Raw genomic sequence first — 26,161 nt, 5'->3', positions numbered from 1 at the left:
CGATCGGATTTCACGCACATTTTGTAGCCCTTAATTAGGACGAGATCCGTGTTAACAAGTTATTATAGAAACGTCTGCTATTGGGTGGTGTTTATCTGTGTCTGAGGATCATCACTTTACCTCAGTTTGTGAATTAATCTCAGAAAGCGTCTAAAAGCCTTTACTCGGAGACAGTTTGTGCCTCTCTCCTAGTATTCTTTCAGTGTATCATTGAACGACCAGAACTGACCTAACAAAAATGGGTGCCGACAAGTTCGTAAGTTGTACTCATCTCTATCTGTTGAATCTATCACAGTGCCCCGACCAACGAGGCCATTAAACACAATATTTTCGCCACTGAGATAGTTATATGAGAAGCGAAATGGAAAGAAACGTACCAGATACGCATGGGTGGGACTCTCACATTGAATTAAAATGAGTTTTCGCTTTTTTCTTTGGCTGAAATCGAGACTACATCGTCGACAGTAAAGTGAGACTTTTTTTGTTCTAAATTAAAGCGTGTACGTACTATATAATATTTATTTGATAACCCTGGTTCTTCTATGATAAAAGACAGATATACAAAAAAAAAACGACGAATGGGAAATTCGAGTACACGTAAAGCAATATAGGAGTTATTGGGATCCAGCTTAAAACATGGCTTCACTCGAATCGATTTTTTAACAATGAAGAACAATTATTTCCATCGCAATGATTCATTACTGAGGTTGAAGGGGTAGCCTCATAAGATGAGACCATCATGTACAGGTTGTATACCTACATGCGTATCAGACGTGCTTACCTATTTTTATTAGAATATAGCTGCAGGCGCAGATATCTTTAAATTACTGCTTTAAAAGTCTACTTTGCACGAGTTTAGAAACACAATTATTATTTAAAGGAAGTTAGTTATAATTAACTAACTTCCTTTAAATAGGCTGTGTAGTAAGTGTTGTTGCCTGGAATTTATGCAGCCTCCCTCAAAGCAAAGGCCAAGCCATCGGCTTGATGAGAAACGCGATAACGTGACTATCAAGTATATTTAATATTCTAACGTTTCTTGTAGTTTTATGCCAAACCTCTCGTCCCTTACACTCCACCAATTACGCAAGAATCATACGGATTGCTGTCGCTTACTCTAACGCCGATGGGGTTGTTTTTTGTTTTGTGGTTTTTCGCGGTACAGGCAGGATCCACAAAAGTAAGTTGAACACGATACAAAGAACACGGTATAAAGAAACATCCAAAGCACATACACATAATGCATGCTTTATATTGTTTTAAGTATGTGTACTCGATTGGAATTAGCAGGCGCGAAAAGCTCCGTAAAGAACACATTGCTGTTTCATACATAACAAAATCGTCTTCTTTCAGCCTATAAGTTTCGAGCCAGACTTTAAGTGACTTATCTCGTTGATTACCTATGTAACACATGGTTTCTCTTTCTTCTAAATAAATTTTCGATTAAAGACAGGGCTGCGACAGTTCGTGAAGGAGATCCTGATGTCGATATCAGCTTCACTGTTTCTCGGTGCCGGAAGCATCTTTGGTCTTCTCGCACTTGGCATCTATGTTTAGTAAACGACGGGTCACCATCTGGGTAGTCGCGTTGAATCCACGTAAAATAAATATATTTTAAATTTGCAATAGCCCTATACCTGTGACTTGTTAGCGTCTTCCTTGAGAGTCGCTTGTGTTTTTCACTGTATAGCGTGCTTATAACAACTCATACGTTGCGGTTTCGGTTAATGTTGCGTAGTAATAAAGCACTGAAGTTCATATCCACTGTTATCTTGGTCTTCATGGTAGTAATTCGGCTGGATCGACAGCGAAAATATAGTCGCAACAAATGCTCCGATGTCAAATACACTTCGACCAGAAATAGGTCATTGCGTAACAAACTCTTAATATGCCAATAAGTGCTACAGCTGTGCTCAGTTAACAAACAGTAACAAATCACACCTGACCTGTATAAGGCGTGTTTTTTTTTATCAGCAGGCAAGTATCCTTAGATTCCAGTGCCGCAGAAAAACGTGGCAATTTGGCAGTAACTGATTTCAACTAATTTGGACGGATGTAATGGTGTAATTATGCTAAGGCTAGTGACAAAAGTGTACGAAGCGTTAGCAGAATTTCTCAAATGAACTACTGAAAGTGATCTGTCTTAGGCGATAAGTAAGCTTCTAGCAGTAAAAGTTATAACAGAGATTACCAACGCAAGAGCTATGATTCGATGTTTTAGGGATTGGGTGAAAAAATCAATGCCATTGTCCTATTTAGTCTTCTCCATAAAAGCTTTAGCGACATCAACGTAGCTCGTATTTTTAATGGTTGAAGCAGACATTTCAACTGAAGCGCGGTATTCGTGAAAACTAATTATATCAACGGGTTTTACGTTTTCGTATCTTATCTGTCAGCACGGAATTATGTCCCATGCAACTAAATGCAACTAAAATAGGACCGCGTGAGACGGATTAGGTATGAATCCTCGTATAGTAATATTACGATGCTGTAGTGAAAATCAAAGAGTGCGATAATATAGCAGGACCTCCTCTTGCTTGACCTCTTTAGTCATGTTAATACTCTACCCTTATGGTTGCTACACAGCTGTATCGGCACCAAAATAAAGGTAACTGATAGTCAGCTATGGGAAGTTCTCATCAGTATGCATTCCATCGTTTACAAGCCTAAAAAATTGCTATTGCAGTTTTCCACGCTTCGTGTTACTTACGCTGCCCAGTATGTACAGACTGTGCCAAAGGCGTCAGATGTTCTGCGTTGAGAGGAATTGTAAAGTAATGTTTTGGGTACGTTTTAAGTTTCTGTTGATTTAGATCCACTTTCGGAACTCACTGAAGTGTACAGTATCGTCACGATATTCGATTAATGTAAAAACGGGTCCGATGAGATTTAAACTGAAACTGAATTTTAGAACGCCATGTGTATAAAATACGTAACTTGAAAAATTTGTCTTGCCAGAAGCAATATGCATACGAGGATAAGCTTCACTTACTATTATTAAGACCTAGGGAGTTTCTAAAGGAAAATTATTTGTTTACATACATGCCACATGTAGAGGTGCCGTTGCCAATTTTGCCTGTAAAGCTGCAGCTTTAGCAAACCTTGAACGGTGCACATGTTCGTAGAAAAAAGGAACAAACTTAAAAACGCAAACCACGGAAAAAGAAAAAAAATTCTCGGCGGAATGAAGTTGGATTAGCGACTGTGACCTGCACTTTACGTTGAAGTGCCGAGAACTATTCCTCTCATTCTAAACGAGTGTATATGTTTGTATGCTTCTAAAAGCGATTTCATCCAGTCTACAACATGAGCCAAGTATAGGTAGGTACTTGCAGGAGGTAACAAGAGCGTAAATATGTTAACCCCTATCGATCGTAAGGGCTGCGCCACATAAGCTCGTTTTTAACATTGATCAGTTACCAATAGCCCTATTGTCTCCTGCACTTGCCTGGACGGTGGCACATGGTACACGGTGGGAAGGCAGAGTGCATGAACCAGAAGGTATATATGCATGTACGCCTATTGCTAGCCATCATTTTTCGAGCTAGAATCAAGGGCCCCCAATGCTCCTGACTCTATCCTTGATATAACAAGCTTTGGCATCACGACGCGAGTAATCCTTGCTATATTTATTTCAAAATTAGTAAGTCGCTGTGGAAGTGCATCACTTGATACGTTTCAGGTCTCCTTGAGTTTACTGACCTTTACAGATAGAGATGATTTTCAAAGATGCGAAGCTGCCTTTTTACGATCTCCAACTGAGCAAATTGAACCTTGATGGTCTTCGGAATTGAGATCGGAATTACCTTCAGAACTGGACATAGATTATATCTGGCTTTGGTTATTGTGTCTTGTTCGATTTCCTGCATCTCGCTAAGCTTTTCTTTCCCAGTAACGTTGCTTGAATTTATCGCTTATTATGATTTTTCTCTGACTGAACCCTATCATCGATTGACCTACCCGCCAGTATAATTTTCGACGCAATTGTTAAAATGGCGGCGAAGCTGTTTTAGGATACCTTTAAGATTACATTGCCAGCGTACGGCATCTAGGAGAGATATGTCGATGTACTACTACCTGTATCCTGATTGTTTGCATTCAGCAATCAGTAGCAACAACCTCCATACTTGTAGCCATACAGAAACGCAATCTCATAACATATGGCCACAATTAACAGTGCTAACGTAAGTTCTACTCGTTGAAACGACTGCCTACGTAAAGTGCAGCGAGTGGAATTACCGAAGGTTTTTGACGTTGAGCTAAAAGAGCGCGGAATCTCATATGTACTAACTCCCAAGTTCCCTGGCAAAAGATATAATTTCCAAATGTTAGTTTAATTCCGTGCTCAAAAGCTCTTCTCGAGGACCTTTTATCTTAGTAGTACCCAAAGGAAAATTATATTGACTCACTTTTGCATAACACGTTCTTCTTTACAAATAGTGTCTAACAAATCTGTAACTTTAGTATTATTCCTTAACACAGACCAGCGAGCTTGCGCACAAGTTAAAACGCACAATGATATTAACGTTGCATACGGATGAATGACATGGTACCATTGTAGTTTGAAGTTTCATCTTGGTTTACTTAGCATTGCAGTAGAGTGTCGTTCCTAGAGCTACTTATGAACGAGGGCTTTCAAAGTGCGACGATCTTTAACTGAGCATTACGGAATTTGCAAAAGCGGTCCAGTGCAGGAATTTTTCTTCGTTTGAAGAGCGAGTATCGACACTTTTGAAAGGTGGTCCCTGGAAGAGCCAAGCCCTTTTGTGAACCAAGAACATTTGGAGAGAAATATAATCATTTGTATTATGTTATTCTATGTAGTAAGACAGTATTTGTGTATGAAAATAAACCTGTACATAAAATCTAAGTGATCACCAACTTGGTTCGCAAGTCACCAACCAGTGTTAGTTGTACTACAAGGCCATCAGTTATAACGGTCGTCAGATATCACAGCAGAACATTAAGGCGTACTTCTCCCGACGGAGTACCGTTGAAGTTAACGTAGTAAGAGCATCAGTGTAGCAATTAGCTGAAGAAAGCGTCATTCATTACATTGCGAAGGAATGTCTTTCATCATGGATGGATTACGATAATAAGTCCAATAGAACAAGATGGCCACATTAATTCAGTTAAACAGTTCATACTTTACGGCTTCTTACTTTAGAGCTCTATGTACGACAACTGCTATTAAACTCCATTTATAAAAATTAGCTTATTCAAACAATTCAATGTTATGAAATGTTTCTTTCCTCAATTCTAGCAAATAGTATTTTCGTGTGTGCGTCGACGTACCTGACCGCGTAAAATGAAGTGCCTACTCCGTTACTGACTGATGTCAAAGCCTAATGGCACTGGCTTTAGTTTGTGTGGCCGCGAGCCATGTAGTCAACTGTATATCATTGTCAACGAGAAATTCTTAAAGGTTAAAACACAATAAGTCTAATGAAAACTACCAGGTAACATTTGGTACATTCTTAAAGCAAATTTAGTACCAAACAAAAATGCTGAAAACTACGTATTTGTATAGCATTATAGTAATAAGACAAAGATCATTATTGAAATATGTATTGAGTAATTTATAACACGGACTTGTCTCTTCATTGCCAAGGGACACTTGTTTGATTATTCATGTTTTTTACCGAATTTGGCCAAATATATATATATATATGCCATACAGCCAAACCAAACGGTTTGGCTAGGAAAATATAACGCAACTTGAATATGGACAAGTAAATATGATTTCAGCAATTGTACAGACCAGCCAGAAAATTATTAAGTAGCCAGGAAATGATTAAATTAATTGAAAGTTGTCGTGCATTTCTTCGTCACCCGGAATCAATGAAATCACCACTATTAATTTGTGAAGCTTTCTTAAGAGAAATATTGATACGCTTGGAGTTAACTTAATCGCATCTGTCTCAACGTTATTAGAAACATTTTCTATGATTTTGGGCCCCAATTTTTCTCAAAAAAGTTCTATGATATCGATACACCTAACATATGCTCAATAGTCTTTGAAAATTTCTGTCTAACTTGAAAAATTTCTGCTCCTCATGTTGGATTTCCTCTTGTCTATGCAACGCACCAAGTGCCGTCATCATTAGTTCACTGTTTCTTATTATATGGATTTCCTTTTAGTTTTAAGGTTCTTTATCACTGGCTTTATCACTCCACGGTTATCAATAAATTGTGCCTAGTAAATATACTTTGCTACTTTCTGGATCTGATCGGCATTAACCCGTTCAAAAAAACATGAGCATTTCGTTTCAACATAGGAAGTACACACATTTTCATCGATGATTTTTGTTCAATTCACCTCTTTCTCGCTCTATAAAAGGGGCATTGTTTTATCTTGCTAGGTACAGATTAGAATGCTGCCAAATAGATATGGACGAACTTCCTTCGTGACGACTTCGTGTGATTACTCCACGGTCGTCATCGAGTTCAAAACGCCCGCTGGACACCTTTAGATATAAAGGTGCGAAATTGTTTAAATCTTAGCGTTAGCTTGCCAAGGCGACTCTAACGGATATTTTTTCTTTTCTCGGATAAGGTGTTCCAGCTCGTCCCGCAAGATTGGCTAGAATTAGGTAGAAGACAATTGACAAGAAGCCATTTATGGGGCTTTAAATTTCTAATAGAGCCGTCACATGTTTAATAGGCCCCTATGCCACTAATATTATAAAAAGTAATGTTATACTTCATATAGTACATATAGGAATTATAGGAAACATACTCTTCACAGGCGCAATGCGGCAATAGGCTCGACGAAAACCATAAATGCCTTTGAGAAAAAACATTTAAGTAATCGACCGTCATTGATAGATCATGACATGGATACGTAGTTGAGCGCTAAATGCAAATAGAAAATTGTCCATCTTTTGCCGAAGACATTTCTAAGCGAAGCCGAGTTCAGTTGAAGTGCAAGACATTGACCCTTCGCCTTAGATGGCGCCTGTTTATATTGTGCCACAAATATTATAATGTGTACTTTTCACGATTAGTCGCACAAAGCGATATATTCCGCTTGGCACATAAGACCGTTATATCAATGGACAATAGTCAGCAGCTGTTTACAATATAAACAACTGAATTTGCGATTATCGGAGGTAACATATCGGCATGGTATATAGATTATATAGGAATTAGATTATCTTGAAATAGATTATCTATTCCGAACAGGTGCCCTGCTGCGACCACAAAAAGACGTGCTCTGTAAGTGTTTTGCACTGCGTAAGTGTACGATGTATAATAATACATAATCTTAGTTGTAGCGCAGTACCGACTCATAAGCTCTATAATTTCGGAGATAATAACCCCACTGAAAAGTAAACATTGACAACAAGATTGGTGCGTATGATATTAACGCATGCGTAAGCCAAACACGAGATACCAGACTTTTTAGCTTCCGGGAGCCATTGAGAGGAGTTATCCGTAAACATAGCAAAGCTATTATTGTAGTTCTTGTTCCCGGCTGCGTTACAGCTACTTCAAGTATTGCTTTCCGAAAAATTCATGTCCTGTATAAAGTAACTCCGCATGATTTAAGTTACCCTACTTCATGGTATTTATTCTATATGAAAATTATCCTAAGATAGTTACTATGATTAGTGTTTACCTAAAAAAAAAGTATATATAGATGTAAGCACGAAATAGTTGTAACGTGCTGTGGTTAAAAGGCCTACGCCTTGAGTCGTGTGACGACTGGGCCAGCCCATTGGTAGTGCCCAGTCACTGTCAATCGCATGTAGAGTTGCCCGCCATTGCTCTCAATGTGTGAGTATAGATAGTGTCAGGCCTACGAGCTATCAGACTCGTAGCTCTTATCCAGAAACGAGCGGAGGGCTACCCGGTCTCTCTTCTTTAGGCCTATCTAGTCATTTTGAGTCTTCTCGGGAAGCCAAGTGCGGGTGGAGAAAACTAGGTAGCGGTTTTGGTCACAATGGTATAGCTCTGGGCTAGCTTCGGATGCTTCATCTTTTCCTTTTTGCTTTCGGGTAATAGCTGGATAATAGCTTGGTAAAGCACGGCGCATAGTAGCATTATAGATTCATCAAAGGGAGGGCCAGCTACTGCCTTCTGGAAAGCGCAACTCCCCAACCGGTGGTTTAGTTGACTGCGTTTATATGGCTTATAAGGTTGGGCTATAAAGGAAATGGGAGAACGGACGACATTATTAGCGGCGAAGGACGCCTTGCCTGGCCGACCGACTAGCAGCAGGCCATCTAGCCTGCAGACCCTGCTTGCCGTTCTTGCATGAGCTACAAGTCGATTTGGCTGATAGGATCGCAAACAGTGCGCCTTCTAAGCCGGACACTGTCCCCACTATCGCCACCATAGCCACAGACGTTACGGCCTGCACCTAAACATCCCAAAGGAAACTCAGAAGAAACGACTTACACCAATAAGGAGCTATCTGTCGCTGCTTACGGAGTATCACCCAACCTATAGAGACGTGTACAGAGTGGGTTTCGCACGTCACGATGACGGTTTCCGACGAGGAGGCTTTACCGGCGGGCCTAGTTAATCAGGCCATGACGTGTTATCTGAATTCGGTTTTGCAGACGCTGTTCTACACGCCAGAGTTCCGAAATGCGCTGTACGCATGTGATTTTAGTGCAGAGGAAAATCCAACTAAAAGTATTCCCTGTCAACTACAAAGATTGTTTCTCCGTCTGCAATGCTATCCAGGTACGGCTGCTCAGACGATTAGCCTTACTCGTAGTTTTGGTTGGGACAGTCACGAGGCCTGGCAACAGCATGATGTGCAGGAGCTTTGCCGTGTTATGTTCGATGCACTCGAAGGTGCTTTAAAAAAAAGTGGTCAACAGGCTGACCTTATCGAACGTCTTTATCAAGGTACGCTGAAAGACTACGTGAAGTGTCAAGAATGTAGTAACGAGAGTGCTCGTCAGGATTTCTACCAGGATATTGCCTTGGTCGTTCGACCATTTGGTTCAGATAAAGTTTACACGAGTCTCAACGAAGCTCTCAACGCATTCGTTGAGCCTGAAACTTTGAACGGCAATAACCAGTATTTTTGCGAAAAATGCAACAAAAAGTGTGATGCCCTAAAAGGATTGAAATTCCTCACTTTTCCGAAAATTCTTACCCTTCAGCTAAAGAGATTTGACTTTGACTATTTAACAATGCGAAGAATTAAGCTAAACGACCGCGTCGAATTCCCAGAGGAGCTCGATTTGAACGCGTTTATTGAGTCGAAGCCACCTAAATCAGAGTACGTGTATAATCTTTTCGCCGTTCTAGTGCACTCGGGTAGTGCCAACGGCGGTCATTATTATGCCTATATTCGACACAAAAGCGACTGGTTTTGTTTCAACGACAACCAGGTGCATAAAGTGGGCTCCGAAGATGTATGGAGAACTTACGGCGGGGGTGGGTACACGGAAACCCGTAGTCCATTTTCGAGTTCCACTAATGCCTACATGCTTATTTATAGGCAAAAGAGTGAGACTGGAGTACAGGCAGTTACTGATGCTGAGTTTGCAGAACATCTCAAGCTGCTTCGGAAAAGCCTTAATGAAGAGGATGAGATCATGAGGGAAAAAGCTGCGAAGGATTCGAAAATGATTACCATCAAGCTTTTTCACGACCATCTTGAAAAACGGCGATGGGTCGAAAGACAGTTTGTTGTAGATAAAGATGCCAATCTTGGTGACAGTATGGACACAATCAAAGCGCTACTTGGAGTTACCGTAGAGAATGACTGTTGCCGCCTAGTGCTCTACGACGAGGCTTCAGAAGCCATAGAAAAATCACTTGAAGGCTCAATGGATAAAACAATAAAGGAAATCTTCGGCAACGCGCAACCATACTACAGGAGCGACATTTTGTTGGAGATTCGTAATCCAGATGAAACATTTGAGGAGTACACTCCTGGTGGGCATACGTTTAATTGTCGTCAAGTTAATCTGAACTACGAAGAGGTTAAGAGACCGTTCCGGATTTATCTACACTCTCAGCACACATTCAGAGACCTCGCTGACCGCATTGAGAAACGACTTCGAAGAGAGCCCGAAGATTTTAGGGAAGATATAGAAAAACTGCGAATCGCCTACGAGGAAGTAAGTAGTGGAGAAATCCGGTTAATCGATCATACCAAACATACGAAATTCGCTGAACTAAAAATAGGCCGAAGCATTGTCGTATATTTCGACATTGAAGACAACAATGATGCCAAGCTGGAAAACTTTAGCCAGAGTAATATGTACGGAATCATTGATACTCTTAGGAATACGGTATGCGTAAATTCCAACATCCCAAAAGATTGTACATTCAATCAAAATGAGGAGATTACAGGATGGTGCCGAAGATTCCTTCGCGTATGGCCATATAAAGACTACGAGACGGGTGAGCAAAGTCTGCGTATTTACGTTGATAAACGCATATCCATGGAACAGTTCAAAACTCATCTGCAACCATTCCTCGGCATAGAGATTCAGACTTTCCTTAAAAGCCCATCAATGGTCGAACTAGAAGCTCCCTCAATGTTGCTCGATGACCAACGTCTTGAAATTGTCACCGACCCATCCCAAAATATCTCTAAAAATCAGCGCCGTCTTAAGGTCTACCGACTAAGTCTAGAGGCTGAAGCTGGCTCGCTCGTCGGTTATGTAGCCGAATTAATGTACCCGAAGATAGCTAAAGGTGCCGATATCCGCGAAATAATTGCAAAGAAGTTAGCTCTCCTCTATCCGAATGATGCACCGGAAGCGGAGAAAATACGTATGCGAAAAGTAAACGATAAAATGCCATCGGCTGAGATCATTCTTGACGGAGATCCATTTGATGCCAAAGAAGTGTACGTTGAGGTCCTTTCGGAAAAAGAACGTTTCAGTCGAGGTCATAATCGAATTGTTTACCTCCAAGAGTTCCGCACACTCACTCGAACATGGAACACAGCTGCTGAGATTCTTGTTAGCCTCACATGCACCTCAGCTGACGTGAAAGAGGCGATTAAGAGGATTTCCGGCACCATTGAAGTCCTTAGCTGCGTAGAAAACGGCGATGAAGAACTCAAGTGGGCTGAAGGCATACAGGAATTAAATGAGAAAGAGATACTTCTTTATTATGTAGACAAGGCGAAATGGGAATCGAAGCAGATGTTTTTACCCCCGCGTCCCGGCATAAAGATGACCGAAGAAGAAGAAAACTCTATCCGAAGTCGTCGCTGGATATCATCTAGGAAAGAACGCGCGCTCAAGATTGACGTCCTCAGCTAGACTGAGGGGAACAAGGCAGAGTTACTTAAAAGTATAATGCTCTAAATTGTAGCGTATGATACCAACGTATTAGCTAAAGGCAAGTTTACGTATGTAACTTGACCTGGAAGACTTTCTTGTCAAAGGTAAAACTAGCCAGAATAAGTAGTCCCATAACTCTTCCCTTTAACAAAATATTCCCACGTTAAGCGTTTTGAAGCCAATTTGGGAAAAAACTGAGGAGGTCAAACACCTTTTGTTGATATATTACGTAAGCCTAAAGTTATTCACATATTATGGTACCGCTTCTTAGCACTTACTCAGCGAATATCTTTATAAGATAGAGTAATGTATTAAAATTGCATCAGGCCCCGTGCAGCCAGCGTACGGGTGTTTAGATATACAAGGCATTAATTAAAATATGAAAGGCTAATGCCAGGTTTCGTCGTTTATATATGCTTTTATCATGATAAAATTTATCGGACAAAATAAATGTTTTGCTTATGTTAAAAACCCTTATCGAACATTTGTTTATTAGTTCCAGATAGTAATATTACCTTCGAATAAATCGATTTGCTAGTCGCATACTATATTTGTCTAGACGGATATACGATATTTAGTAATATCAAAACTGGGTTGAAATATGAACCCTATTATAACTAGGGTATTCACTTGAACAGCAATTGCTTTATGCGATTCGTCTGCAATTGTACACCCATTAATAATACCACATAGATTATTATCCACAGAGCTAAGAAACCTACCTTGAACTATGTAATAGTAATTGCGCACCCATCGAAACTCTGACTACGTATTTATTTTCAAAATTCATAAATGGCACGATCTAATAATGTCTTTCTTAAAAGCCTAGATCATCTAAGCATTGCGATAAGCCTAAACGTCTTAAGAGAACTCAATTATTTCTTGAATCCTGCAAAAGTTAAACCAGTTATGACCAATCGTGGTGACGACGTGTGATGGAGCAGCGGAGCTATGATTCATTCCATATAAGATTTGAGTTGATTTCACACGCTCGTCGAACGTGTAGCGCAGGTTTCCACAGTCGCCTGTATCAACGACATTAAAATCGTTCCATCCGTTGCATTCCAAAGCCTGTGAATGCGAAGTCATATCTGTTGCTTCATTGAGAAAAGTTATCTGTGTAATTCAGAGCTAAAACGGATGACTTATAAACCGATACGTTATCGTGCGTCGTCGTTCAGAACCACCCAGTCTTGACCCCATAACTACTAGGTAATTTAACTGAATGTACCTAAGGAATTTTTCTTTAAGGCACTTAGTGGGGTTTTTTTATTGCTCGTCTAGCTTCATTTTTTATTAAAGCTGATTTATATAAAAATAGTACAGTCACCTCAAACAGGTTACACCTGATAAAAAAAACCTTGTCGTATCCACCCGCGAGTAAAAGCAGCGATAAACACACGCATCCAACTTCTGATTTTGGATGATAGAAGAATAGAATCTACTCACCTATAAAATAAATATGACCTTGTCGAATTATGTACACTTACGCGGACATACACGTTTTCGGCACAAATTAATTGTAAGACAGATGTGTCATGAGGGAAAGAATGTTTTCAGTTCACTATTGTTTCTACTACGGATTTACCTTTTTTTTTTTAATGAAAAACTCGCTATTTTTAACGTAAATATGGCCATATTAAATTTTGAAAATAGAGGTATAAAAAACAAATAGCGAATATTTGAAATTTTTATATTACACAATAGACAAAACAAACAGAGCACTTATATATAGCATACCGAAGAGTAAGTTCAATCCTACCGATTGTCGTAGCGGTTTAACATATCGAGAAACAAATTATTTATACGGTCGATAAAAAAAGGGTTAACTATGATGGCATCAGGTAAGCATAGTCGAAAAAACAATCCTTTACAGCGTTTTGCATACGCGTTTTACAGTGTATTAAAAAATTTCAAATTTTTGTTCAATTTCGTAATAGTCAATTTATTATTGCAATTTAAAATTGCAATAATGCACATTTTTTTAGCCAATTGACTAAACTGTTATTTAATTGATTAAAGACATCACTATTTTTTTTAGCAATCAGCTGACCGCAATACAGTGTACCTCGCAGTTGTTATAGCCACATATATATTTTATATAGCTACTTTACCCATTTATGAGCACAGTAAAATAGGTTATTCCGGGGTGACCTGAAAAGTACTATATCATGAGCTAATAATATACGTTATTTTATATAACGGGTTTATTACTCATATCCGTCGCTTCGTATAGTTCTTTTTTAACGTGTCTTATCTACGCTCCTTAGAGTGCTCACAGATTCAAGCTTGTGACTGTCTATATGTATGCGTAAGGTGACACTTCGAGCGACTCACAGAAACGTCACACTGTCCATTTTTTCCTTTTAGACTCGCATAGTGGATTCAGATAAACGTCCATTTTTTCTTACATTATATTATAATTACAGAAAAGACAAAAAAAATATGCACGATGCTATGTTTACTCTGGATCGACCCCGGTTGTGAGGAGTGCGAGAGCTTTGTGCAGATTCAACACCGCCGTAGGTATATCTTCGTAGGTGAGGGCACTTGTGGCGAACTTGCAGTATTTTTGCGCCTTTATCCTCTGACTCAAATCAAGGGTGGGAAGTTGGCCAGACGGCAAAACCACCGGACATGAGAATGTAGGTGTAGCTTCAGGAGGAGCTGCAATGTGATATATTGAAATACAAAAACAACGTGGTAGCAGGATTTTGTTCGTCACTTTTCTACGAAAGTGTACTTACTGCTTTCAACCAACGCTTTAAAGCTCACGTTGGTATGATTCGGTATCACCTCGCGCATTTTTCTGAATTCATCGTTAATAATCCTTATGTAATAACTAGAATCGCCCAAAATTCACAAATATAGTTTTACCTAGAGCTGGCGGTTGTTGAGCAGGTGGAAACTTTGGAAAGGCACCCGTGCTTTCATCTGTCATCGGCCTTGGACTCTGCGGGGTATTAGAAAGACCCATATCAACGTTATAGGCCCCAGATGATCCTATATTTCCAGCCTGTCCACGAGGCATCGGCGTCGGGGCTACTCCTGCATTAAGAGTCTCTGCATTCGAGTCCTGTGAACCGTAATGAAAATTGCTTCAGAACAATCTCTAATCTGCGCATATCTTTCATATCTCGTTAAAGTCAAAAAAGGGGTGTCTGTAGCCTTCTATTGCTAAGAGGACTTCCGTTATCCATTGTTATATGTTTCTCCAATTTAGTATAATGAAGTGTACTTTTTGTTGGCTTACGGTTTTCATTGCCATATGTCTCGCACGCCAATATGGATGCGAACGCATTTTAAGACGAAAACATTAGGACCTTCGTGAATCTAATGAGTGTTTTCATAATTTTACAAAATACAGTTGGTGATTTATTAGTAAAGGACGATGCCATTGCCCTATTTCTTAGAGATAAAAACATAGGATCTATAGATACCGAATATAGGTGAATTATTTTATGTCAATTATACCTATATATCTTATAAAGTATCAGATTTATATGTGAAGGCAAGAAGCTGAAGCTTAATGCTGTACGTGCCAAGTTAACGTAAATTATGTAGTCTTTTAAAACTATATAAAAAAGTATTATTGGCTCAGTCACCCCTAGTGTTCCCTAAGTGCGTACCGGCTGCTGAAATAACGAGTTTGAAAGTCCAGTACCATCTTCTTCAAATCCTTCATCATCGCCTCTCAATGGACCTGGTATTGGCTGCGTACCTTCCTTGAGGCACCTGTAATTATTGTTGCATTTCACAACCAGCAGTTTAAAAAACGACTTACAGCCTACTTTAGAGTTGAATAAACTTTTATATGCATAATAAAAACCATTTGGCGATAAACCAAGAAACGCTGCTGTTCATGAACACGCCTTTCTTTCTGCTAGTATAAACATAGACTGAATTGTAAAATGCTACATTTTTATTAATTTCCGTGATCTCACCGCTTGTAACTGTAAATCAATTATGACATATTTAACGAAGAATGACCTGTTTTTATTTGAAAGTTTATTTAATAAATCTTTTTATCTATCCTCCAATTGGATCATATTTTCCTATTAATATATTAATCAGACGTTTACAGATTTTCGTACTATTCGCTACAGGCTGATCATTAACATTTGACACCGTGAAATTATTTAATAGATTTACAATGACCCAATTCACCCACTTGTGTATGTAGGCGGCCTTCCACTTGGCATACTTGCTCATACGAAGGGTTTCTTCTCCAAGCTCGCCAAAATTGTTCAGCACTTCGAATATATAGCCGGCCGCATGAAATGCCCGGACTACGCTCTTGTCAAAATTTGAATTCCTGAAAAACGAGATTTCGATTGCAACAACAATAACGACAACAAAATGACCAAGCAATATAAAAAAAATCAAGGTGATACTTTTTCCTCGATAAAATACTAGAATTCAGTATGTTCTAAAATCCGTTTTAAAAATCTAAATTAGATGTTTACGAAAAACGGTTTAAGATTATCCAAGCACACGTTTCAAGACAAAAACTTAATAAGGTTTTTCTAGACAGATACGTTTTACCAATTTAGTGATAAAATTAATCGAATTAAAGAAACATAGACTACCGAACATTTATAGATTGAACTACAGATTAAACCCATCTATTACTGAAAACACTTACACAATAGCACATTTATTACTACTACGAGTATTACGGGATGGTAAGAAAAAATAAACGTGGAATTAACGAAGGTAGCTTTTACCTGTCTTGTTGATCAGCCCATGCGAACAGTTTTAACGCATGCGCTTCGATATGACTCTGTGCAATAATATCGTTGGTGAATGCTTCATTCTGTCGGTTTGCCGCCTTCATTTCTTCGAGAAAACTCATAAGGTCAGCCAAGTAGGCCCGTGCTTCCAAAGATTTGTTCATCTTAAATAATAATCGTAATAATGGTCACAATAGTTATGATGTGCCGTATATATTTGTGTTACAAAATGGATCGAGGGACACGTATAGCCCTTCTTACATATCTATTTGTCAAAAAGATTAACGCGTAGATATTCAGGTGCAGTGAATATTTTTGGATAAAACCTTATCATAAAAGAAATGAATAAGATAGAGTACCTTTAACCCAGTGGCAAGTGCGTAGAACCGACACCAGTATGCGATGACAGGATTTCTAGAATCATGCTCAGCAGCGATTCGAATGTAGGGAGCAATAGGCTTGAGGGACTCTGGCACCTGTAAGGCCGCTCCTCTGGAGGCCATCTAACAAGCAAGCAATCACAAGTCAGAATATATTTATATATATATAGAGAAGTCAGCATTTATCGAAATAAGATGATATTTTTGATATTCTTGTCACGAAATATTCGTGAATAATCTGCGAAATAATTTGTGTTAATATATGACACACACGAGCAACTGTAAGCCGATCTCAGTGTCTACGATAGACTATGTACACTAAATCTTAAAATCAAGATTTTTTTTATTTACAAAAAACCAATCGTTTGCAATTGAACATAGTATATCAATAATGTTTGCTTGTCATAATTGTTCAGGCTTCCACAAAGTTCCCAATGGCATCGATTACCTCCCATAGTTTATAATCTATAGATACACCATTCAGTTAAGTACACTTGTATTAATGGATACGCCAATGATTCACTATATTGTACTGCCGAAACGCATATAATTTTGAACAAAATGTTCTTTTTTCTTATTGATTGCCCATTAAACGGATAGTGGTTAAACATTTTGCATAATTTCTGTGTTGGGGACACAGTAAATTACCGATTCAATTTAAGCAGGAATATTTTTGAGTACGGGAATGCTTTTGCTAAGTCGTTTTTAACTCTGCACTGTAAAATCGTTGTGTTTCAGTCGGATTGCGTAAACGCACTGGCAAAAAATAGGAAATATGAAGTCTAGCCGTTCATTGCACCACTTCAATCAAATGCAAGCCACTGATGGCAGAATTCCCCACAATCTACTTCAGAGTGCGGCAGCTAATTTTGTGCTATTGAAAATTGCAATAATAATAGCTGTCACTTTCATGGCGACACTTCACTATCACTCACATTTGAGTCTATGTGGATTTTCGAAGAATCTAAATAAAAAATGTGATTCACGTCGTTAACTTATAAGATTTTTACAACGTTGCGTCTTTATGATATAATTTCGAGAAAAATCGACAGCATTCTCATTTTCGAACTGTAAACAAAATATGCACTGACAAGTCACTATTACGATTAGCCGTAATAAGTTTTTGTTACTGACAGTTCGTTGGAAAAGGCAAAAACTTTCGACACTTATTTGAATCGACCAACTGACTGATTTTACCTACAAATCTATCATTAACACTGTGTTCATACAGTAAGGACACACTACAAATGGTCGAAAAGGCGCCACTTTTAAATCTTACCTCGTAGTGGAGCTACCCGTGATGTCGGAGTATTTTCGTATTGTGTCGAATTACGTAAACTGAAGCATGGTACTTCATAACTAAAAACTTACGAGCTCACTCATCATAAGTGTTATTGTTCATTATAATTTATCCTTCCTGAATCCATTGCGCTGTATTTAAAGTTAAATGAAGTTAATAAACACTGAATTTTTCTCAACAATATCTATCGTTAAGAAAAGTATCGAAAAAAAAAGGAAAAAAAATCATAAGTTTTTGTTAAGAAATTCGCTAGGATCAGAGAATTTAAACGAAGACAAGCGCAGATTAAGCAACTCATTGGAGTGGATTAGCGTGTAATTGCTGGCACCGCGAATATACACAATGTGCGAAGAAAGGCCCCGCTGCCAAATAAACAGTTCCCTCAGCTGCGTGAAACTTCGGACCTATATTCAAAAACCGATGATTGCAGGCGACAGCTTTATGCCCAAAATAAGATACTTGATGGTAAATTCATAAAACCAAGCACGTGTTTGATCATTTTTGTGTTGGAGTATATATAAATGCATACACACATTGCTTCTATTATTTTGAATTTAAACGTCCAGGATCTTATTTAAAATCTAGCATCTACCGTGGAGTCAGCTTATGCAGAGCAAATTCGTCGTTCAATTGGATGGTGATAACTAGCGATAGAAATGGTAGGTATTCGCTTAAAAAAGTTGAGTACATCCTAAGTAAACATCTGTATTGTGGCTAAGCGAATAATGTATTTCGTAAAATATATCAACACACTCTGTCTGGAGCATTACACGTAAATAGAATATTTCTCGCTGTGGTCGTCATTTATTTATTGCTTATCTATTTTATTCAAACACTGCTGAGTCTGTTTTCGAATTTAAAGTCACAACCGTATTAAAAGTTACATTGAGCTTCTTTGAGCGACTGAAAATATAGTGGCGTGAGATTTGAATCTACACCACTTAACATACGCTCCCAGCGGCAGACGAATGCACCATACCTCGAAATATAACTTACCTACTGTCCTTGAGCAATTCATTCATTCAGCCGTCGCAAGTTTAGCCAGATTATTTACTGTGTTATTGTTGTTTTACCCATCGTCGTCTGTGTCTTTAGCCACCGACTGTCTTCCCATTCCCTCACTCACTTCATCCCAATATTGCTTTATCCGTATGCAAATTAATGGGGTTCGGCATCTTATTCTCCACTGCTCCTTGTTCTCAAAACAACAGTCCAACTATTTTTTAACTCGACGCAATTTTTGGTTTATTATCATCAGTATATGTCGTCTGCTTTTGTTGTGTTCGACTCAAACCCACGCTCTCTCTCTCGTACTGGGCCAAACTCTGTCTTCGTCGTTCTCTCCTTTGCGCTGGCTGTTTGGCCGCCTGCTTTATTGCGGCAGCCGATTCACTGACGACGAGAGCGTGCAGGGTAGCAAAATAGCGAGCCGTTAGCGCGTGGTTAGTTCGTTCGTCCTAGTTGTTGACGTACGACGGATCGCTGCAACGAGTGAGACCACCAATTGGACTACTATTGCCTATTAGCTAACAGACAGACAGACCGACCGACTCTGTGTACGTATCAGTGGCAGTAGTGCGTGCGTGGTTCGTATGCCGTGCTGTCTCGCATGAAAAACAGCTATCGAACGCTGCTAAAGAGTGAGATAGCAAAAACACGCAAATATACGACTGCCTGTTTCACTGCAACTTCGTGTGATACCGCTGTCCGAGGCCAGTGTTCAGAGGACGCTGTGTGTCGCCTTCGCCGGCTTTAGCTCAGTCTCGTTTGTTTATGTCTCTTTCTCATCGTGTCCTTGTTTGGCCGAAACTTAGCTGCGTTTGTACTCTCGCAGGTTTTCTTTAATGAAAGAAAAAAAGCAATTGCAACCACTCGACCAGGAGATATAACAGCAATTAGCTCCTAACACCATCGCGACGACGCTCTATTTGCGATTTACTAAGGTGCAGACCACAGTAACACCTCGGCAGGGGTATCGGTCAACACGAAAGGCACTGACACGCACACCGTACCCCAGCGACAGAGTTAACAGCCAACGTACTCGAAGGATTTACTAACAGAAAAAGCAAGGAAAGGGAAAAGTAAAAATCGTGAAGCCAAATAGGCGAAACATGTCTACAGCCGCCACTGCGAGCATCGATTCAGAGATGTCCTCGCCATCAAAAAGTCTTAATGGTGGGGCGACTAACACATCTTCTCCACAACTGTGCGCTAAATGCCGTTCCGAGCCAGTGGTTACACCGGGAATCAATAACGACGAAAGCCCGTCTCACGTCGGTTTAAAAGATGGCAAGCTACCAGATAAACCTGAGGAAATGACGTCGGCCGATTACTATTTCGACTCATACGCGCACTTCGGCATCCACGAGGAGATGCTCAAAGACGAAGTGCGTACGTGCACCTACCGGGACTCGATGTACCAGAATATGCATCTCTTCAAAAACAAGGTTGGTTACTATTAGTTATTGTTCAGGTGGGAGTTGGGTATGACAAAGGAGGATTTTAGTTTTTTTGGATTTATATGAGCTTGCGACAAATACCATTGGGCAATAGAAGAAAGTTTGTTATTGATATCGATTTCGGACTGTTACAACTATTTTGTGTACGTCCTAGAATAGCTTGTTAGCAACAGTAAGTAGTGAGTCAGTTTTCACCGCGCCAAAATTTATATGAACGCGTGCATTTCGTGTCGAAGCGACTGATGAGCGTTTATGTACTGCACATGCTTGTCCAAAAAGCAAACAGCTTTGTTCTTAGGTTATCTGCTAGTTTAAGTCATTACCGCGTTGCAAATATCGTTGTAGGTTGTACCAGGTGGGCAAATTTAGCGACGTCATCTCAAGCACAAACGATTTTTATTCACCTGTTTAAAAGCAACGTGAGCACAAGCTCGAAGGACGCGTTTTTATCTAAAAGAGCTTGAGTCTCACCCACTCAACTAGTTTTTACAGTCAAGGATTGACGAATTCTCCAGTGAAGCTACTTTTTTTAATATTACGCCTTTTTAATATTAGGCATTGGCCCTACAGAGACATATGCAGACAGATATTTCGCCATCGAATTCGAGTTCCGATTTGATTGACGTGACTGCCAGATCCCCTGCCTTATTACTGAAAGCTAAAATGTGGTAGCCACTAGTGAGTTAGTAAAGTATTTTAATTGACTACTGTAATTTTCCCAACTTGGAGTTTATATTGGACCTATATTGGATATTTGTACATCGTAGTGGCAATCCTTGCCATTCTCAAAGTATTAAATTTATTGACAGGTAAGGTGCGCTATTCTAATTTGAAGGCTCCAAATCAGGCTGAAATCGAATTTTTTTTTGTGGAATAGGTGTTTTTCAAATTACATCGAACAGTCCCGTCTGCAGTTCTGAAAACAAGAGTACACTTCCGATTTGACGATTGTACGTATACATCACAAATTAAAAATATTATTTACTCACTGTACATTTCTAATTAGATTATTCTTCTTTAAATACCACAAGAATAGACTAGTGATAGTCGTAGAACAACTCTATTTAGACTATCCTTCTAGTAGTTCCCCTTCCCCTGGGGGCGCTTCTCGTAATTGTGCTATTTTCATCAGAAGTAGCTTTAGGCACTTTACAACATGCAATTTCCAAAGACACTTGTGAACAGACCTTTTAAAACCTACGCCGCTGTAATACATTACACATAGTTTTGCAGCCGAGCACTGTGCGTGTACTTCAAATATAATGAACAGTGCAGACTTTGTTTTTATTAACCGAAATCACCATAGGTATATCATGAAAAAAAGTTAGCCTTCTAGTGCGACAACCGAATGTAAACAGGTTTTCTATTTGGTCAGGTGGTTCTTGACATCGGATGTGGTACGGGAATACTGTGCATGTTTGCAGCTAAAGCCGGTGCTCGAAAGGTCATTGGAATAGAGTGCTCCGGCATCATTCAGCACGCACGCGAAATCGTCAAATTGAATCGATTGGATAGTATTATAACACTGGTAAAAGGCAAGGTAGAAGAAATCGACGAATTGCCCGACGGAATTGAAAAGGTTCGTGTCAGTTGAGTTGTTATACGCGCGTTTTAGATGTCAGCATACATGTGAATATAGTCCTTTGTGGGTCCTACTGATTTTTTTTTATTTATTTCACACCATTAAGGCTAACGACCGTTATTATGAATATATTATTTTAGGTATAATGACCACTTCATAGATATAGCTTGTAGTAGACGTAACCTTACGGTTTTGTATGAGTGGAACAATATCATAACACATGCGCTGCCACCGAGTAACAAGTAGTCAAACGGAAGTATTTTGATTGTTGATTACTTGTTTTGTCTAATCAAATCGCCTTCGATTGCTTTTAGTCTTCCGTAAGCCTGGACTACTTTTATTAGTCTCGGTTATTAAGCGAGCATGAACACCTTTGTTCGTCGATTTATGAGGCTTTTTAGCATGTCAGAGCAACTTTTACAAATATTTGCTGCTATTTTTCTTGTTTATGGTTAGTGATACAAACCTTTCGTTGGCAAAGCCCATCCCTACATTTTCGGCTTTCAGAATGCCCATATCGTGCCATTTAGTGGATTGAGTAGATAATGCTGTTTACTTGAACAGGTCATTGGCTCTAACAGTAATCTGCGATAGACGCTCCGTAGAACCATGGTGTCCTTGATCGACCATAAATATTAGCCGCCGCCAGCACTTCCAATTTTTCTTCTGTTTTCCAGGTGGATATCATTATTTCCGAATGGATGGGTTATTGTCTTTTCTACGAATCGATGCTTGATACGGTACTCCATGCTCGTGACCGCTGGCTGGCACCTGGCGGCGCGCTTTTCCCTGACAAAGCACAGCTGTTTTTGTGCGGCATCGAAGATCGCCAGTACAAAGATGAGAAAATCAACTGGTGGGAAGATGTCTATGGCTTTGATATGAGTTGTATGCGACAAGTGGCTATCTCTGAACCGCTCGTCGATGTCGTTGACAAAAAGCAGGTCTGCACAACGTCGTCACTCATTAAAGAGATTGACCTCTATACAGTACAAAAGGCTGATCTCGACTTCGAGTCGCCGTGGACCGTGCGAGCTTTCCGAGACGACTACATTCATGCGATGGTGGCGTTCTTCAACGTCGAATTCTCGCGGAGTCACACTCGAATTGGCTTCTCGACCAGTCCCGATTCGACGTACACGCACTGGAAGCAGACAGTGTTCTACCTTGAGGACTACATGGTCGTGAAGCATGGCGACGTGATCGAGGGAACATTTAGCATGAAGCCAAACGCTCGCAACAACCGTGACCTCGACATGAAGATTTCGGTGGATTTCAATGGTGAACTGTCGAAAATGAAGGCAACCTATGACTATCGTATGCGCTAGCAGCTCTGCTAGGAGATGAAATGCAATTGTCATTTGATCGCGTGCCCCTACCTTTTCTCTTGCGCAAGTCAGCAAGCGTTCTTCCCGTAGTCACTCGAGTGAATGCGTCTGATTGATTGTAATGATTGCAAACGTTTGCACTATCTAATGAGCTGCTATTACTGCTACCACTTGCCAACGGCCGAGATGAAGCAAGTTCTGTTGGTTGGTATCAAATGCTGTGAATGTTCCAAACAATGGGCGTATATGTAGAGAGAAAGGGAAAAGCGAAAGGAGAAAAAACTGAGAATGGGTAACGTGACGGTAAAAATAATCATAATAATGAAATGGCAACAATAATAATGATAATGATGTAGAACTAATCGTATGAGGCGCGGATAAAATAAGGGAACAAAGATGTGTTACGGTTTTTTCTCTCTCAGGAAGCCGCAAATATTAGGGTATCGGTGTGTCCGGGGGCGCCGTCCGAAATTCAGGCTACACCTACATTTGCAACTACTATCGTATTAAATTGTGATCAGATGGCCACCAGCGCCATCCATCCGCATCGAGCCACTACTAGTCGTAATCTCAGTATAGCACCACTTTTAAGCGCAGTAGGAGAATTAACAAATTTTCATATGATGCATAGGGGAGACACCTCAATATTTAATGAATGGATCAACAAGGCACTTGCCTCGATTTGGGTACGTGCAAATGCATGCATATAAACAACGTGAAAATTACGTATCTACTGCAGTGGTGATGGGTACGGATTATGTGGTGATAGCGGTGATGGAAAACTTCCGCGGCGTCATGTAGCTTGCGGCACCAACAGTGTTCAACAGTCCTGTTCGCAACTCATGATTTGACGAATGTGAAATCACAATCAAGACAAACATTCTAAAGAAAATAAGGATTATCAAGATTCAGTATATCACATTTTTTGTTTGCCTTTTTTTGCTACGTACAGTAGAAGAGGGTATATTTGGAGACAAGTTTATTTTGTAAATTACCGGTTGAGCCATTAGTTTAAATAGGACAGAAAGAAGTAAAAAAACATCAATGATAGATAAAGCAAAAGATGTTAAAATTGGAAATGATGCTTACTAGATTTCCTTCTAGGTATAGTGGTCTGTAAGTTTGGCAAACAATGTATACATTTTTGTTTATCACACGTTATGACTTGTCTTCCTAGTAATACTATTCTATTTGTTATTTTTATTAAAACATAATCTTTATTGTTCTTTTATATGGAAATATTAAAAAATTAAGTGTGTGTATAAATAAATGTATAAATCCGCTTGGACAATGCCTCGAAAAATTATATGCTTTGTTTCTGCTTTGCATCAAAATGATGCGCCAATGATAAAAGTAAACGTCATTTATGTACTACATAGAACACAAGCATTTAGACAACAGCAGCAGCAAGTGTGTATAAGGTATACGTGGCGACCGGTGATACACTGAAGTATCTCAACAACTGGTATAGGAATTTTCTTCAATACTAGATGGCCTGCTTTGTAGGATCTTGAGAAATCGCTAGCTTATGTATCAGAATAGCCATGTATACTCTCTGGGATAGCCGAAAAACCGATGTAAATCGCATGATATATTGTACCACAGAAATATAGTTAATAATAATTGTAACACCTAACACAGGCTACACGGAAAAAAATTTTAAATGAACTATGGAATGATCATTTCTTAGGGTGCGCAAAGTTAGACATACCACCCCATCTTATAAAGATATCTGTAAAAGAGTAAAAATGAAAATAATATATGAAGTTTTCATTTATAATCAATTTATAAGCCTAAAGACCGCGTTTTTGCCAATACATAGGCACTGCACAAAATCAGAGTCAATAACAAGAAAACATAGGCCTATGAGAACGCGTAGGAATAAAAGAAGGCGAAACATACTAATTTGCCATAAATTGCTTTACTTGAATGTATTCACAAATTTTTTAAGTAAGCATTTTCTATACACCACAACTCGAACTGACAGCGTTTCTTGTCACAGCGAAAACAGTTTTGGTTTAATTTTTTCTAATTACGGATAGCAGCTAAAAAATCTTGTGGTAAACCTGACAGTGCTGAACGCTTAGGTAAGTCGTGTTGTTACCTAAAAATTATGTAGTTTCACAACGGAGGTATGAAGTGTGCCTAACTTTTACTCGTTCTTACATTAAGCATAAAAACATCTGTTACGTGATCTCAAATTTGTGGGCAATAGTCCTCCTATATGTATACGAAGAATTCCCATGAAAATGAAAAATCGTTTGTCGATTTTCTGTTTTATACACTTTCTAAGTCCTTTTGATGCTTTTGAGATTCTGACCATATCTCGAGAAAATTCATAATATAACTACTGCGAAAGCTTACTAGGCAAACGTAGAATTTACCATTGAAAAGAGACGCGAAGGTCTAGTTCAAAACATACTGTTGGCACACAAAACAACGAACACAAGATTAGCCGAACTCACCTTAAAACTGCTTTTCTTGCCGACTATTAATTCTAGAATATATATAAAAAAAAAGTTTATTATTTGTTCTCTGCAAAAAAGTCAATTTAAACAAAAGTAAATATCAGTTGTTGAGCGAAAACATAGCTCTAGTGAAAGTGATATACTTTCTTAAACCGTTAAACTACTCGAGATTCAAGGAACTGCGCGCTAATTAATACAATAGCCTCTCAGAAACGTATCGTACGACACTCAACAGTAGCATACATATTATTGTTAACAAGAACGTTCTTGAGGTTTTTTACACGTCTAGATGTGTTAGACACTCGTGAGTTAATACTTTTAAAATAAATCTGTTGTAGATGATCGACACGAGTTTCGGCCAGTGAGCCAATATAATAACGTCAGTTACTACCAGTTTCTGGTAGAGCGAAAAGCGCCCAGGCTAGTTTACAAGCGGCATTTGTCTATATATTGATATTAAATCATTATAATTTTGAATCATATTATGTATTAGTTAATGAAGTAATTCTGTTTGAATCCGGCCCCGGTAGCAAACTGTAGCGTGACTGCATACAGCTCATGGATAGAGCCGAGCTATGGGTCGCTTCTTTAAGTTTACTCTCTAACTTAATAAATAAAGAAGCAGTATTACTGTAAATAAAGCT

General features: G+C 39.2%; 4 protein-coding genes across 8 annotated transcripts; 3 read left to right on the top strand and 1 right to left on the bottom strand.

Moving 5' to 3' along the window:
• On the top strand, positions 1-1,758 carry LOC111246436 (dolichyl-diphosphooligosaccharide--protein glycosyltransferase subunit TMEM258-like). The gene is made up of 3 exons (XM_022796015.2): positions 1-256; positions 1,046-1,180; positions 1,450-1,758. The coding sequence occupies exons 1-3, from the start codon at positions 239-241 to the stop codon at positions 1,555-1,557; spliced, it is 261 nt and encodes an 86-aa protein (XP_022651750.1). The 5' UTR covers positions 1-238; the 3' UTR covers positions 1,558-1,758.
• A 6,374-nt stretch (positions 1,759-8,132) lies between these two features.
• LOC147756759 (ubiquitin carboxyl-terminal hydrolase 47-like) lies at positions 8,133-11,744 on the top strand. The gene has a single exon (XM_086985045.1). It carries the CDS (start codon positions 8,487-8,489, stop codon positions 11,244-11,246), a length of 2,760 nt encoding a protein of 919 aa, XP_086841171.1. The 5' UTR covers positions 8,133-8,486; the 3' UTR covers positions 11,247-11,744.
• A 1,200-nt stretch (positions 11,745-12,944) lies between these two features.
• Vta1 (vesicle trafficking 1) lies at positions 12,945-18,887 on the bottom strand. Of its 5 annotated transcripts, none has more exons than XM_022796177.2 (7): positions 18,677-18,887; positions 16,360-16,503; positions 15,995-16,164; positions 15,439-15,582; positions 14,897-15,002; positions 14,145-14,343; positions 12,945-13,934 (listed from the first exon to the last, which is right to left on the bottom strand). In XM_022796177.2, the coding sequence occupies exons 2-7, from the start codon at positions 16,501-16,503 to the stop codon at positions 13,729-13,731; spliced, it is 969 nt and encodes a 322-aa protein (XP_022651912.1). In that variant the 5' UTR covers positions 18,677-18,887; the 3' UTR covers positions 12,945-13,728. The 5 variants fall into 5 exon arrangements, with proteins under 5 accessions (XP_022651912.1, XP_022651910.1, XP_086841194.1 ...); XM_022796175.2 differs by lacking the exon at positions 18,677-18,887 and adding an exon at positions 17,660-17,970; XM_086985068.1 differs by lacking the exon at positions 18,677-18,887 and adding an exon at positions 17,582-17,598.
• A 196-nt stretch (positions 18,888-19,083) lies between these two features.
• On the top strand, positions 19,084-24,352 carry Art1 (arginine methyltransferase 1). The gene is made up of 3 exons (XM_022796225.2): positions 19,084-20,127; positions 21,515-21,718; positions 22,399-24,352. The coding sequence occupies exons 1-3, from the start codon at positions 19,792-19,794 to the stop codon at positions 23,047-23,049; spliced, it is 1,191 nt and encodes a 396-aa protein (XP_022651960.2). The 5' UTR covers positions 19,084-19,791; the 3' UTR covers positions 23,050-24,352.
• Positions 24,353-26,161: the final 1,809 nt, after the last annotated feature.

Source organism: Varroa destructor, unplaced genomic scaffold (assembly GCF_002443255.2).
Source record: "Varroa destructor unplaced genomic scaffold, Vdes_3.0 BEIS01000003.1, whole genome shotgun sequence".
Taxonomy (NCBI): Eukaryota; Metazoa; Arthropoda; class Arachnida; order Mesostigmata; family Varroidae; genus Varroa; species Varroa destructor.
This window is presented reverse-complemented; position numbering and strand designations above follow the sequence as displayed.